The sequence below is a fragment of the Neophocaena asiaeorientalis genome, unplaced genomic scaffold (assembly GCF_003031525.2).
Source record: "Neophocaena asiaeorientalis asiaeorientalis breed wild unplaced genomic scaffold, Neophocaena_asiaeorientalis_V1.1 scaffold114, whole genome shotgun sequence".
NCBI classification, from domain to species: Eukaryota; Metazoa; Chordata; class Mammalia; order Artiodactyla; family Phocoenidae; genus Neophocaena; species Neophocaena asiaeorientalis.
This window is the reverse complement of record NW_020173116.1, coordinates 11,182,570-11,196,184: the sequence shown is the minus strand read 5'-3', so window position 1 is coordinate 11,196,184 and position 13,615 is coordinate 11,182,570. Positions and strand designations below refer to the sequence as shown.

Here is a 13,615-nt window from a genome sequence, read left to right as displayed (position 1 = left end):
AGCCACTTCCGGGTACACGTGCTCCGTTTATGTCCAGCAACAGCGAGCATCTCTCCAGTTAGACTCCAAAGGAGAGGGAGGGGTTGCCGTTGCAGAAGTCCCCAGCAAGTAGCTCCTCGAGCTTTAATGAGCAGACTTGCTCTTGTGCCCATCCCTGAGTCTGTCACTATGGCCAGAGGATGGAATTGGCTGGTTGGCTTGGGCAATCCCAGCTCTCAGGATCTAGGGATGGAATAGGGTTCCCTGAAGCCGTGTGAGGGAGAAGTGGATGCCTAAACAATATTCCACGTGCATTGCCAAGAGGAGGGGGAATGTTTTTTGTTTTTTACTTTAAGTATAGTTGATTTACAGTATTATGTTAGTTTCAGGTGTACAGCAAAGTGATTCAGCTATACATATATATGTATATATCTATATTCTTTTTTTTTCAATTCTTTTTCATTATAGCTTATTACAAGATATTGGGGAATGTCTTCTACAGCAGCTGTTCATCAAAGCACGCTCTCATAAATCAAAAGCCGTGGATCAGGGTGCTGGGGTACACAGCATCCTCCTACCTGGCTGCTGTGCACTGGCTGGCCATTTGGGAGCAGCAGGTGCAGTGACCTCAGGTGTGTTGCACTCACATGGCTCAGGATAGGATTGGAGTCCGACTCCCCTCCGATGGTGTATTAGGTTTTTTGTTTGTTTTTTGTTTTGGGGGGGGTTTTAACTTATTTATTTGTATTTATTTTTGGCTGTGTCGTGTCTTCGTTGCTGCATACAGGCTTTCTCTAGTTGCGGCGAGCGGGGGCTACTCTTCGTTGCAGTGCACAGGCTGCGCATCGCGGTGGCTTCTCTTGCTGCGGAGCACGGGCTCCAGCATGCGGGCTTCAGTAGTTGCAGCACGCAGGCTCAGTAGTTATGGCGCACGGGCCTATTTGCTCCGTGGCATGTGGGATCTTCCCGGACCACGGCTCGAACCCTCATCCCCTGCATTGGCAGGTGGATTCTTAACCACTGTGCCGCCAGGGAAGCCCCGGTGTATTAGTTTTCTAATGCTGCTGTACCAAACCACCACAACTTAGTGGCCCAGAACAACACAAATGTATTATGTCATAGTTTCGGAGGGCAGAAGTCCAAACAGGTCTTTCTGGGCTAAAACCAAGGTGTCCTTTGTGGAGGCTCTAGGGGAAAATCCATTCTCTTGCCTTTTCTTTCTTCTAGAGGTTGCCTGCACTCCTGGGCTCTAGCCCCTCCCCTATTCAAAGCCAGCTATGGCCAGGAGAGTCTTTTTCCCATCATATCACCCCAACACTCTCTTTTGCCTCCCTCTTCCACTTTTAAGGACCTTTATGATCGCATTGAGCCCAGGTGCATAATCCAGGCCAGCTGATTGGCAACCTTAATTCCCCTTGGCCATGAAAGGTAACACAGTCACAAGTTCCAGAGGTTAGTACGTGGACATCTTTGAGGGGCTGTTATCCTCAAAAAGGATAAAGCTTTCTGTTTACCTATTTAAATACATCATCTTCTTTCTAGTCTTTGTAATCTCCACCGCTGGAGAAGCAAAATGCTCCCTCCTTAAATATAATGTGTTCTTCTATCATGACTTACTTATGAATCCTAATTTCATTGCTTTCATGATGGAGCAATTTTGTGAAAAAAATTGGCTTTAATAGCAAACAAATTGGGTACAACTGATGACAGTCTCATCTGGTTATCTGTATGTTTAGTTCCCGTTTACTATTTTTATCTATTTTCTCCAATCCATCTCAGGTTTTTTACAAAATCCAGTGTTGATTCAGTGTTTACAGTTGTGTAGAGTGCCTCCCGTCATTCTTTCATCTTTGAAAAATCCACAGTTCAGCAACTACATTTTTGCAGTGTCCAAACCTCAGCAGACTGTAACACTCTCAAATGGTACACGGTGTTCTGACATGGAGCATCTCGCCTGAATATGTGGGCGTGTCCACTCTTTCTCTTACTATGACTCAACGGAGTGTATAATAAAGAAAAACTGGTAGGCAGGTGAAAACAAGTCCCTTAAGTATAAGCAAAGCATATGTTTTGCTTAACAAATGTACCTTTCTTGAACGTTATAATGGACGGGAATGAGTTCTGATGAGCCATGCCTCCTGGAAGCAGCCGTTTTGTGACACACACCATCTGTGAAAAGAGCATATGTGCAGAGTCCGCTTGGTCAACTGTGTGGGAGTCCCAAGACCACCCTCAGGCTCAGTGATTCGCTGGAAGGACTCACAGGACTCAAGAGCTCATGGTCTGTCCCAGTGAGAGGATACAGATCAAAGTCATCAAGGGCAAAATGCACATGGGGCGCAGTCCAGGAAAATCCAGCCCCAAGCTTCTAGGAGACCCTTCCCACTGGAATCATACGGGGACACACTTAGTTCTCCCAGAAATGATGTGTGACAACAGGTGCGAGGTATTGCCAACCAGAGAAGCTCACCTGAGCCTTGGTATCCAGGGTTTTCACTGGAATCCAGTCACATGGCAGTTATAGCATCTGCATGATTGATCTTAGCTACGCAGACTCAGGGCCCAAGAGGTTAAGCTGACCCAGCATGGCGCAGGGTCTCAAACACAGAAACACTCTGGTGAAGCAGGCTATTTCAAGGGCTCAGTGGTATCTTCTGGGAGCCAGCCAAGGGCCAGTCCTCCTGAAGACAGGCCTTTCTTTGGAATGTGCAGGGTTTGGACAGCCCCGGTCTGCTGCGTTGCCCCTTGACTGCCCACCAGGAGATAGTGTTATGTGACCATTCCTTTTTTGTCTTTTTTCAGCTTTATTGGGGTATAATTGGCAAATAAAATTATAAGATATTTAAAGCACACACCATGATAATTTGATATACGTATACATGATGAAAAGATTCCCACCATCTAGTTAATTGACGCATCCATCTCCTTGCCCTTTGCCTTTTGTGTGAGAACATTTAAGTTCTCTCCTCTTCGAAAATTTCAACCATACAATACACCGTTATTAACAGAAGTCACCATGTTACGCAGTAGATTCTCAGACTTTTTCATCTTATAGCTGCAAGTTTGTACCTTTTTACCAAACTCTCCCTATCTGCCCCCCAGCCCCTGCTGGAAACCACTTTTCTGCATTACATATGTAATATTCAAAGAATATAGAAGTATATAAAATAAAAAGGGGCTTCTCCCCCTATACCTCAAGCCCCTCAAATCCCCTTCTTGAAATAACCAAAGTTATATCTTGGAATATATCCTTCCAAGAACCTTTTCTAAGCATATATAAACATTTTATATATATATATATATATATATACACAGACACATATACATACACACACACATAGTTTTAGGATTTCTTTTTTTAATGGGGTCCTACTGCATGTATTATTCTTCAGCTAACTTCTTACTTATATCTTTCTCATGGCCATCTATAGCACTCTCTCATTCTTTTTTTTGTGTGTGTGTGGTACACGGGCCTCTCACTGCTGTGGCCTCTCCCATTGTGGAGCACAGGCTCCAGACGCGCAGGCCCAGCGGCCATGGCTCACGGGACCAGCCGCCCCGCGGCATGTGGGATCTTCCCGGACCGGGGCATGAACCCGTGTCCCCTGCATCGGCAGGCAGACTCTCAACCACTGCGCCACCAGGGAAGCCCTCTCATTCTTTTTAAAGGTTGTATTTCATACTGTTGATAAAATAATTTATGTTCTCCCACTGCTGAGCATTTTGGTTACTTCCCATTTTTTGTTTTCTTTTTTTTTTAATTTTTATTTATTTAATTTATTTATTTTTGGCTGCGTTGGGTCTTCGTTGCAGCGCACGGGCTTTCCCTAGTTGCGGCGAGCAGAGGCTGCTTTTCATTGCGGTGCGCGGGCTTCTCATTGCGGTGGCTTCTCTTGTTGTGGAGCACGGGCTCTAGGCATACGGGCTTCAGTAGTTGTGGCACGTGGGCTCAGTAGTTGCAACTTCTGGACTGTAGAACACAAGCTCAGTAGTTGTGGTGCACAGGCTTAGTTGCTCCGCGGCATGTGGGATCTTCCTGGACCAGGGCTCGAACCCGTGTCCCCTGCATTGGCAGGCAGATTCTTAACCGCTGCGCCACCAGGGAAGCCTGGTTACTTCCCATTTTTGCCATCACAAATGATGCTGTAACAGATATCTCTGCACACACTAGTTTTTTGTCATGTGATACTTTTTTTTTACCCCTAAGGTGAACTTTTTTCTTCCCCCTAAGCTGAGCTTTTGAGAAAGCATTCACCAAAAATTAAAATGTTATTAAACATGATATCTAAGAGTCCACAATCAGATAATAAGAGAGAGAATCCATAAACATTGAGGACGCATAGGATCCAGGAGGTGAAGGAGATGGTCAGTCTGGGATACACGCAGATACAAGTGCTAGGCTGCCAGGCGGCTGCCTTCCTGCTTGGGGCCAGAGGACCTGGGCTCCGACAGGCGCTGCACGCTCCACGGCCCGGGACAAGTCACTTAGCCTACCTGAATCGCATTCCCCTCATCTCTAAAACAAGGTCAGTAATCACACCTACCTCCTGGGGTCGTCATGAAGATGAAACAGAATGAGGCGATGTACAGACACACACAAAACGAGGCGATGTACAGACACATCTTGGTGCCCCATCCTGGAACCACCTTCCCAAGCACATATGGAGAGATTGTGAAATGCGTAAGGCATCAGCTGTCACCTGGGGGAGATTTCTCTCCTGGCTTAAGATGAAGCCACGATCCCGAACATGAAGATTCAGATTCTCCCATTTATGCTTCTTCCAGAAATAGGCAGCCTCGCGTGATGAGAGGTGGGTGGGAGCTCTACGTTGCCCTCCCACACTTTCGGTGCCGGGTGACTCTTACAAGGAAAGCAAGTGTTTATAGAAGAATCCTGCCACCATGGAAACGCTTGTCACACAATGTTATTTCTAACATCCCTTACGTTCAGTAAGGGACCTCTGTGTCTGACGGCGGTGATGCCTGAAAGCCTTTACCTTGGCCACTGCTGGATCCAGGTAGATGCACCACGTTGCTCCAGGGGTGCCATTCATAGCGTCTCGAGGGAGTGACACTCCCTAGAGTCACGTAGAGCAGCAACCTGACTCTGCGTAGTGGCTCCCTATGGGGGTGTTGCAGAGCCTTGCCCTGGCCTGTGCACTCTCGACTAGGGTACTTCCGGGGTTGTCTGCCACCCGCGAGGATGCACACTGACATCCAGCCTCCACAGACACACCTGCCACACTGCCTGTACCGAAGTGTCTTAATTTTTTCTTAGTTTATTGAAGTCTAGTTGATTTACAATATTGTGTTAATTTCTGCTGTACAGCAAAGTGACTCATTTATACATATATATATATTCTTGTTCATATTCTTTTCCATTATGGTTTACAGGATACTGAATACTGTTCCCTGTGCTCTACAGTAGGACCTGTTGTTTATCCATCCTATATATACTAGTTTGCCTCTGCTAATCCCACACTCCCAATCCATCCTCCCCCACCCGCCCTCCCCCTTGGCAACCACAAGTCTGTTCTCTATGTCTGTGAGTCTGTTTCTGTTTCGTAGATAGGTTCACTTGTGTCATATTTTAGATTCCTCATATAAGGGATATCACATGGTATTTGTCTTTCTCTTTCTGACTTACTTCACTTAGTATGATAATCTCTAGATCCATCCATTCTGCTGCAAATGGCATTATTTCATTCTTTTTTGTGGCTGAGTAATATTCCATCGTATATATGTACCACATCTTCTTTATCCATTCATCTGTCGATGGACATTTAGGTTGTTGCCATGTCCTGGCTATTGTGAATAGTGCTGCTATGAACATAGGGGTTCACGTCTCTTTTATGAATTAGAGTTTTGTCTGGATATATGCCCAGGAGTGGGATTGCACGATCATATATGCTAAAGTATTTTCAAGTAATTCCAGAAAATGTAAAAACCTGATCAATATAACCAGCAGTGTGATCACTATTTTCTTTTTTTGTCATGGTGCGCAACTTGTGGGATCTCAGTTCCCCGACCAGGGATCAAACCTGGGCCCTCGGCAGTGAAAGCGCGGAGTCCTAACCACTGGCTCTCCAGGGAACTCCCTCTATTTTTAATAAAATCCTTAGTATGTCCAGCTGTCATTCTATCATCATTTTAATATCTGGAAAATGTCCTTCAAATGCAGAAAAAATATCGTCGACCCAGAAGATCCCCGCTGTGCCCGGTTAACGCTCACTGGCCAGATGGTCGCAGTGTCTCCAGAAGAAGTGGAATTTGCCAAGCAAGCCATGTTTTCAAGGTTGGTATCTGCTTTAAGATTGGTTTGCCCAGAAACATACAGTGTAAGAAGCAGAGGTCGGGGCTGTGCCATCTGATGCCTCTGAGGTGATGACAGTAATGGTCTGAGCTGTCCTTTGGTGGCAACACGGCCATCTGACGCTGAAAGTCTTGGTCGCCTGAGGTGGCAGCAGAGGCCACGCATGTGACCTTGCAGTGGGCTGTCCGTGCCTTTGGAGAGCGCCCCATGCTGAGGGTTGCAGGCACTGTTCCCTGCATACTTCCAGCCTTTCACAACAGCCCTGCCTTGAAATGGAGAAAAAGGGGGCTTTGTAGTCCAGTCAATACAGCAGACATTTGCAAACGTCCACTCTAAGCAGAGCTCGGCGCCAGAAGTGACAGCAGTGTTCCTTCATGTGGGCCCCCCACCCCTTTTACAGCCGAACCACTTAGGATGCAGCTTTCGAACTGCCCCCCACCACCTGCTTCCCGAATTGGATGCTCTGGAGGTTACACTCAATCAAAAATTTAAAACGACATCCCAGGAAATCGGCACGCATGCTGCTAGGGTCAAAATGAGTGACAGAGGAGCCCCGGGAAGCGGGGGAGGAGATCAGCGTTTGCAAAAAGTGAGAAGGGTGGTCCTGCAGGGGTGCTGGAGTCTGTCTCCATGGGTGAGGAGAGGGTCTGTGCAGGGGGAGGCCTGAGGTGGAAGGTCAGAGCTGGAGTGAGGAGGGGCGGGTATCCACATGGGGTGTGGGCAACAAAAGCCGGCAGATTGGTGCTTGTCTAAGTTAGTGGGAGAGTAACATGAAAGCAGGTGGTAAATTAGACAAGCCATCCGCATCCCTATGGAGATGGGATGATTGTACATACAGGGGAATCATGAAATAAGTAAACACACAGCAAGTCCCCTACATACGAACGAGTTCCCTTCCGAGAGTGCGATCCTAAGTCCAATTTGTTTGTTAAGTCCGACACGGTTAGCCCAGGTACCCAACTAATACAATTGGCTCTACAGTACTGTACTGTAATAGGTTTATAATACTTTTCACACAAATAATACATAAAAAACAGACACACAAAAAAATAAAACATGTTTAATCTCACAGTACAGCAGCTGGCATCCAGGGGCTGGCATCGAGGGAACAGGCAAGAAGAGTTACTGACGGGAGGAGGAAGAGGAGGTGGGAGATGGTAGAGCTGAAGGATCTCCAGCAACAGGAGACGGGGGGGCCAGCTGCCATTTCACTCACGCCCGACGCTGATGGCACAGGTTCTGGTTCCCTGCTGGATTCAATTGTTCACATCTTTGAAAGTTCACAACTTGAAGGTTCGTATGTAGGGGACTTAGTGTAGTAATAAGCGAACACAGAGAGAGGAAGCCTGGTTTCTCACCGCCATGGAAGAGAGTTAGCAACACGCATAGGAGGACACTAGATCAGCCTGGAATTGGATCCACCCACACGGACTTGTGGTTTTCAATATACAGACAGACAGATAAATGGAGATGCGTGTGTCTGTGTGCTTGTGCGCTCTATTTTCCACCTCAGCTGTCACTCTTTAGTTCTCATTTCTCCTCTTCCACGTTATGATGGGCAGTGAGATGAAGTCAAAGCCGCAGGAGACATTTGCGTTCATTAAGTTCGTTTCCTATTTTCCACATTACCGCAGGTAACAGTGTTACCAGAATTTCCACTAGTGGATAATGTGGGTCCCTTTACCACGCGCATCCAACCACCTTGTCTTTACCTTCTTTAAACACTCATGGTCAGTCTCCTACGGTCCTTCCAGCATCCTACTGCCTGGACCCCAAGCCAGGGCCTCACGGACTAGAATTTGCTGTACCTACGTTCCCCTTGCAGGGGCCAAAATTTGTTCCGGTTATAAATACAAAACTAGTTGGCTTAAAATAACAACAATCATGTTATCATCTCAGCTGCATGAGTGTTTGGGCCTCAGATCAGCAACTTACTTTCAAATGGTTTAGGAAAAAAAAAAAAAAATAGTTCTTTATACCGTACTTTCAACCTCTCTGTCAATTTGCAATGATTCCAAAAAAAAAAAAATTTTTTTTTTTAAAAAGGCATCAACCTATCACTGCACTGGCATTGTTGCAAATGTTTTTCCCAGTTTACACTTGGTCTTTGAACTTTGTTTATAACATTTTTAGATGTAAATAAAGCTTCTATTTTTATGAAGTTTTAAAAAAGTGAGCGCCAGACCCTGCCCTCAAGGAGGATGCATGTTTTTAGGCCTACGCCTGAGGGAGAAGGCAAGTCAGAAACAGAGGGCGGAATGTGAGGGCTGTTCCCTGTCTACGCTGGCTGGTTCTCAGCTTGATGCAACAGTTGTAGGCCTCTACAGGAATGGAAATCTTCCCGTGAACAGATTTGTTTCCCGGACTTAAAATTCAGCATTTCGCATAGAGATGCTTAGAGCCTTTCGTGATGCTTCCTGGTAACAATGGCCCCCGTTCCCTGGGCACGTCCTCTATGCAGGTGCTTTATGTGTCTCATCATTTGCTGCCCACACAGCCCTGTGATCTGACCACCATCCCTCTCGCCCCACGTGACTGGGAAGGAGACCGGGCAGGCTTAAGAGAGCAGACGGCCCATGAGGCATCCCAGCAGCTGAACTGGAGTTCGAACAAAGTTGCCTGGCTCAAGACTTGAGCTGTCTGCCCCTCTGTGGTGACAACAGTTTCCTGCCCTCCTAAGGCTGCCCCAGACCTTGACCCTGGCTCCCTGGCTTCTGCCTCTAGCTGGTTTGAGCAGGTCTCAGCCTAAACACAGCCTGGCGTCTGGAGGGCCCTATGACCTGACCAAGGATACATCTGGCACTGTGCTCTGGAGAGCCCACCCTCTGACGAGAACAGCTTTAATGTGACGTCTTTATTTCTGCAGACACCCAGTTATGAGGAAGTGGCCTCGTCAGTATGAATGGTTCTTTATGAAGATGAAGATAGAACATATCTGGCTTCAGAAATGGTATGGAGGAGTAGCTGACATTTCCAAGGAGGAATATTTCAAAGCAGTTCCAAGAAAGGCCTGATGGAGTGAGAAGAAGGTCCTTGATGTTTGCGTAAAATGAAAACCTTTTGAGCGGTGCTGCCAGACAGTAATTGACTGCTGTCTCTTTGAGAAAGGGTTCATTGCAGCCCTGTCAATCTCTCAGCAGAGTGAGAGTGGGTCACCAGGGACCCCTGTGCTAGCTGGAGATTGGAGTGGCCATTTGCAAAGGGCCAGATCACACAGGGACTTCACATGGAGAGTCTGTTTACATGTGTTCAGTCCAGACTCACCTATGTGGGATCACTGTTGGTTGTCAAAGTGACATGTTGAGACAGTTGCTGTTCCATTCTTTAAGATAAAAAAAAAAAAAAAACCCTATGCCTGTATGTACAATGTGATTGCTTTGTATCGTGAGAGTATGTTTGTTGCTTGTTGTACCCAAAGCAGTGTCCTGGTTCTAAGCTCATTGCAACCACAGAAGAACTAAATACGCATCACATAGCTGCCGTCTTGTGTTTAGGGTGAGGGTGCAGGACTCTTTGTCTGTGGGTTACCATCCTGCTACAGAATGGCAAATGCATTATTGAGCCCCGTTTGCTAGAATGTACTGGTCACTCATGAAGCTTTTTTCCCACTGCAACATGACAAACCATGTGAGAACCCCCCGAGTTTGGTGCACAGCCCTATTCTAGGTAATCGGGCCATGGTGGTACATTAAGGGAGGGGCAGCTTCGGCAACAGGCTCCCCAGATCCCCTCTGCTAGTGCTGGGATAGAGGGTCCCCTTCTCTTAGGCATGGGGAGTGGTACTCAGTCTGTGGTATAGAGAGAGGAGGGGGACAGGGAGAGGCTGGAAAGGAAGCAAAGGCAACGTATAAGAAAAGGAAGGAAAGAAGTAAGTAACTGGAGGCACGCTCCCTACGCAGCCATGGGCCAGGCCCTTGACGGAGTCATCTCACTGAAGCCTTACAGCCAATGAGATGAATCAGCATTGCCACTTACAGACAAGAACACTGAGGCTCAGAGAGGCTAAGTCAACATCCCAGGGTCTGATTCCACCACTCACTGCACACAATGGAGAGAGCGGTACCTAGACAATTTCCAATTCTAAGAACAAGACAAAAGAGTTACTGGTAGTCATTGAATCAGTAAAATCAGTAAAGCGATGACTAACCTGCCTGTAGATTGGCCACTGTTTTCTACCAAAAAAGAAAACAAGTCTCTGAAATTGGATTCTTATTACAGATTTTAAATTTTCTACAAATTGTATGCAGGAGCACCTGCGTTGTACCTGTGTATATACCTAAGGCCTACAAGGACCTATGTGTATACTTCCAAGACCTCTTACGTTGAAATTTATAAAGGATCTAGCGCTACCCAGTTTTCTGCCTTTTTATATGGCTCTAAACCCTCTTTGGTCAGTTAGGTATATTGTATAAATATAAAACTACAATACACAAAATATAGGAAATATACATTTAAAAAATAAATAATAGTGTTATTAACGGTTACACTTCTGTTTAAAAAATTAAGACACGAAGAGAGTTTGAGTTGTCCAAATATTTTTAAGTGCCTGTTGCTAAAAGCATAGTAAGATGCACAGAATTCTTTATTTATCAAAAGTCAAATCGTAAAAGTGTTCCTTAACAATAGCAATTTCTAATATCTAAGAATAAGGTGACTTTGAGGGCATTTTATATTTGCAGAGTTTAAAATTGTTGCTACCCCCGTTTAGAGGTGAGAGGGGAAACTGGAAGAAGAGACCACATACTCCGTAAGTCAACCTCAAATTGTAATTCTCTGAACGTCTCTGTGTCCAAGTCCCGTCTGAAAGATAATTTTCCTAACGCTAGTTTTGCTTTTACAATCAGGTTTCACTTAGCTTGTTAAAGCTCACTCAGCTGCCTCAAAGGAGTTTTGCAGCTTAACCACCGATGACGGTTATCAGTTATTTATCCAAATTACAGGGAATGGAATCTGAACAGGTTGTATGATAAGAAGAGTGTTGAAAAGGCATCTGCTTGAAAGGGAACCCTCTTGCACTGTTGGTGGGAATGTAAATTGATACAGCCACTATGGAGAACAGTATGGAGGTTCCTTAAAAGACTAAAAATAGAATCACCATATGACCCAGCAATCCCACTACTGGGCATATACCCAGAGTAAACCATAGTTCAAAAAGACACATGCACCCCAATGTTCAGTGCAGCACTATTTACAATAGCCAGGTCATGGAAGAAACCTAAATGCCCATCGACAGACGAATGGATAAAGAAGATGTGGTACATATATACAATGGAATATTACTCAGCCATAAAAAGAAACGAAATTGGGTCATTTGTAGAGACGTAGATGGATCTAGAGACTGTCATACAGAGTGAAGCAAGTCAGAAAGAGAAAAACAAATGTCATATATTAGCGCATATGTGTGGAACCTAGAAAAATGATATAGATGAACCGGTTTGCAGGGCAGAAATAGAGACACAGACGTAGAGAACAAACGTATGGACACCGAGGGAGGAAAGTGGGTGTGTGTGTGTGATGAATTGGGAGATTGGGCTTGACATATATACACTAATATGTATAAAATAGATAACTAATTTAAAAGAATCTAATTTAAAATAGATATCTATAAAATAGATAACTAATAAGAACCTGCTGTATAAAAAATAAATAAAATTCTAAAATTCAAACAAAAAAAAGCAAAAAAAAAAAAAGAAAAGGCATCTGTTTGAGAATAATGGACCCCATTCAGGCCAGTAAGTTTTAGCAAATCTCTAGAAATTTACATTGATTAAAATTTTAAAGGCTGTATTGGAAGTTCTGGACATGGCAATAAGGCAATAAAAAGAAATAAAATGCATATGATTGAAAAGTAATAAAAGTATCCCTATTTACAGATGATGTAACTGTCTACATAGAAAATTCCAAAAAATCTATTTTTTAAAAAAAAAAGTAAAACAACTGATTTCAGCAAGGTCTTAGGATATAAGATCACACAAAATTTAATCACATTTCTATATATTAACAATAAACAAAGTGGAAACCAAAATTTTAAACACAATACCATTTACAATCACTCCAAAAGGAAAAAAAAAATACTTAGGTGTAAGTTTAACAAAAATGTGTATAGGATCTATATGCTGAAAATTAAAAGATGCCAATGAAAGAAATCAAAGACCTAAATAAATGAGGAGACATACCATGTTCATGGATTAGAGGACACAAAATAGTAAAAATGTCAATTCTCCCCAGATTCATCTATATGTTTAATGCAGTTTCTATCAAAATCCCAGCAAGGTTTTTGTAGACATATTCAAGCTTATTCTAAAAGTTCTAAGGCACAGGCCTTGGAATAGCTAAAACTATCTTGTAAAAGAAGAATAAGTAGAAGAAACCACTCTACTCAGTATAAAGACTTATGTAGCTACACTAATCAAGACAGTGTGGTATTGGTGGAGGCATAGACACAAAAGATCAGTGGAACAGAACAGAGAATCTAGAAATAGACCCATACAAATATGTTCAATTGATTTTTTTTTTTAAGTACAAAAGTAATTCACTGGAGGGAGGATAGTCTTTTCAATAAACGTGCTGAGCAATCAGTTATCCATGGGCAAATAAAAAGAACCTCAAGCTAAATCCCATACCTTATATAAAAATTAACTCAAAATAGATCATAATGCTAAACATAAAATGTAAAACCATAACACATTTTTAAAAAATAGAAAATCTTTGGGACCTAGGGCTAAACCAAGCAAAGACTTCTTAGACTTGACGCGAAAAACCTAAAGTCCATAAAAGGAAAGTTTGGTAAATTGGACTTCATCAAAATTTTAAACTCTTATTCCGCAAAAGACCATGTTAAGAGGATGAAAAGACAGGCTACGCTGGGAGGAAATACCTGCCAACAGCATATCCAACAAAGGACTACCATCTAGAATAGATGGAGAACTCTTACAACTCAACAGTTTTTTTTAAAAATCCAATTAGACAATGGAGACCATGAACAAATGTTTCTCTGAAGAGGATATGGCAGATTAGCATGTGAAAAGATACTCAACATCATCAGTCATTAGGGAACTGCAAATTAAAACCCCAATAGATGCCACGAGGCACCTACCAAAATTGCTGAAACAGTAACAACACCAAATGTTGGCAAGAATGCAGAGCAATGGGATCAGCCCATAGCTGGTGGGAAAGTAAAATGGAACTCTGGAGAACCAACTGACAGTTTCTTATCAAACTAAACAAGCAACTGGCATAAGACCCAGCAGTTGCACTCCTGGGCATCCATCCCAGGGAGATGAAAACGTATGTTCACACAAAAACTTGCACATAAATGTTCAT

General features: G+C 43.9%; 1 protein-coding gene across 1 annotated transcript in view; it reads left to right on the top strand.

Moving 5' to 3' along the window:
- The window catches only part of CREG2 (cellular repressor of E1A stimulated genes 2), a 41,758-nt gene extending 30,405 nt beyond the window's left edge, over window positions 1–11,353 (top strand). Inside the window, exons 3-4 of the mRNA XM_024743899.1 lie at window positions 6,161–6,274; window positions 9,159–11,353. Coding sequence (XP_024599667.1) covers window positions 6,161–6,274; window positions 9,159–9,306 — 262 coding nt within the window. The 3' untranslated portion in view covers window positions 9,307–11,353. The remainder of the gene's footprint in view (window positions 1–6,160; window positions 6,275–9,158) is intronic.
- The last annotated feature ends 2,262 nt before the right edge of the window (window positions 11,354–13,615 follow it).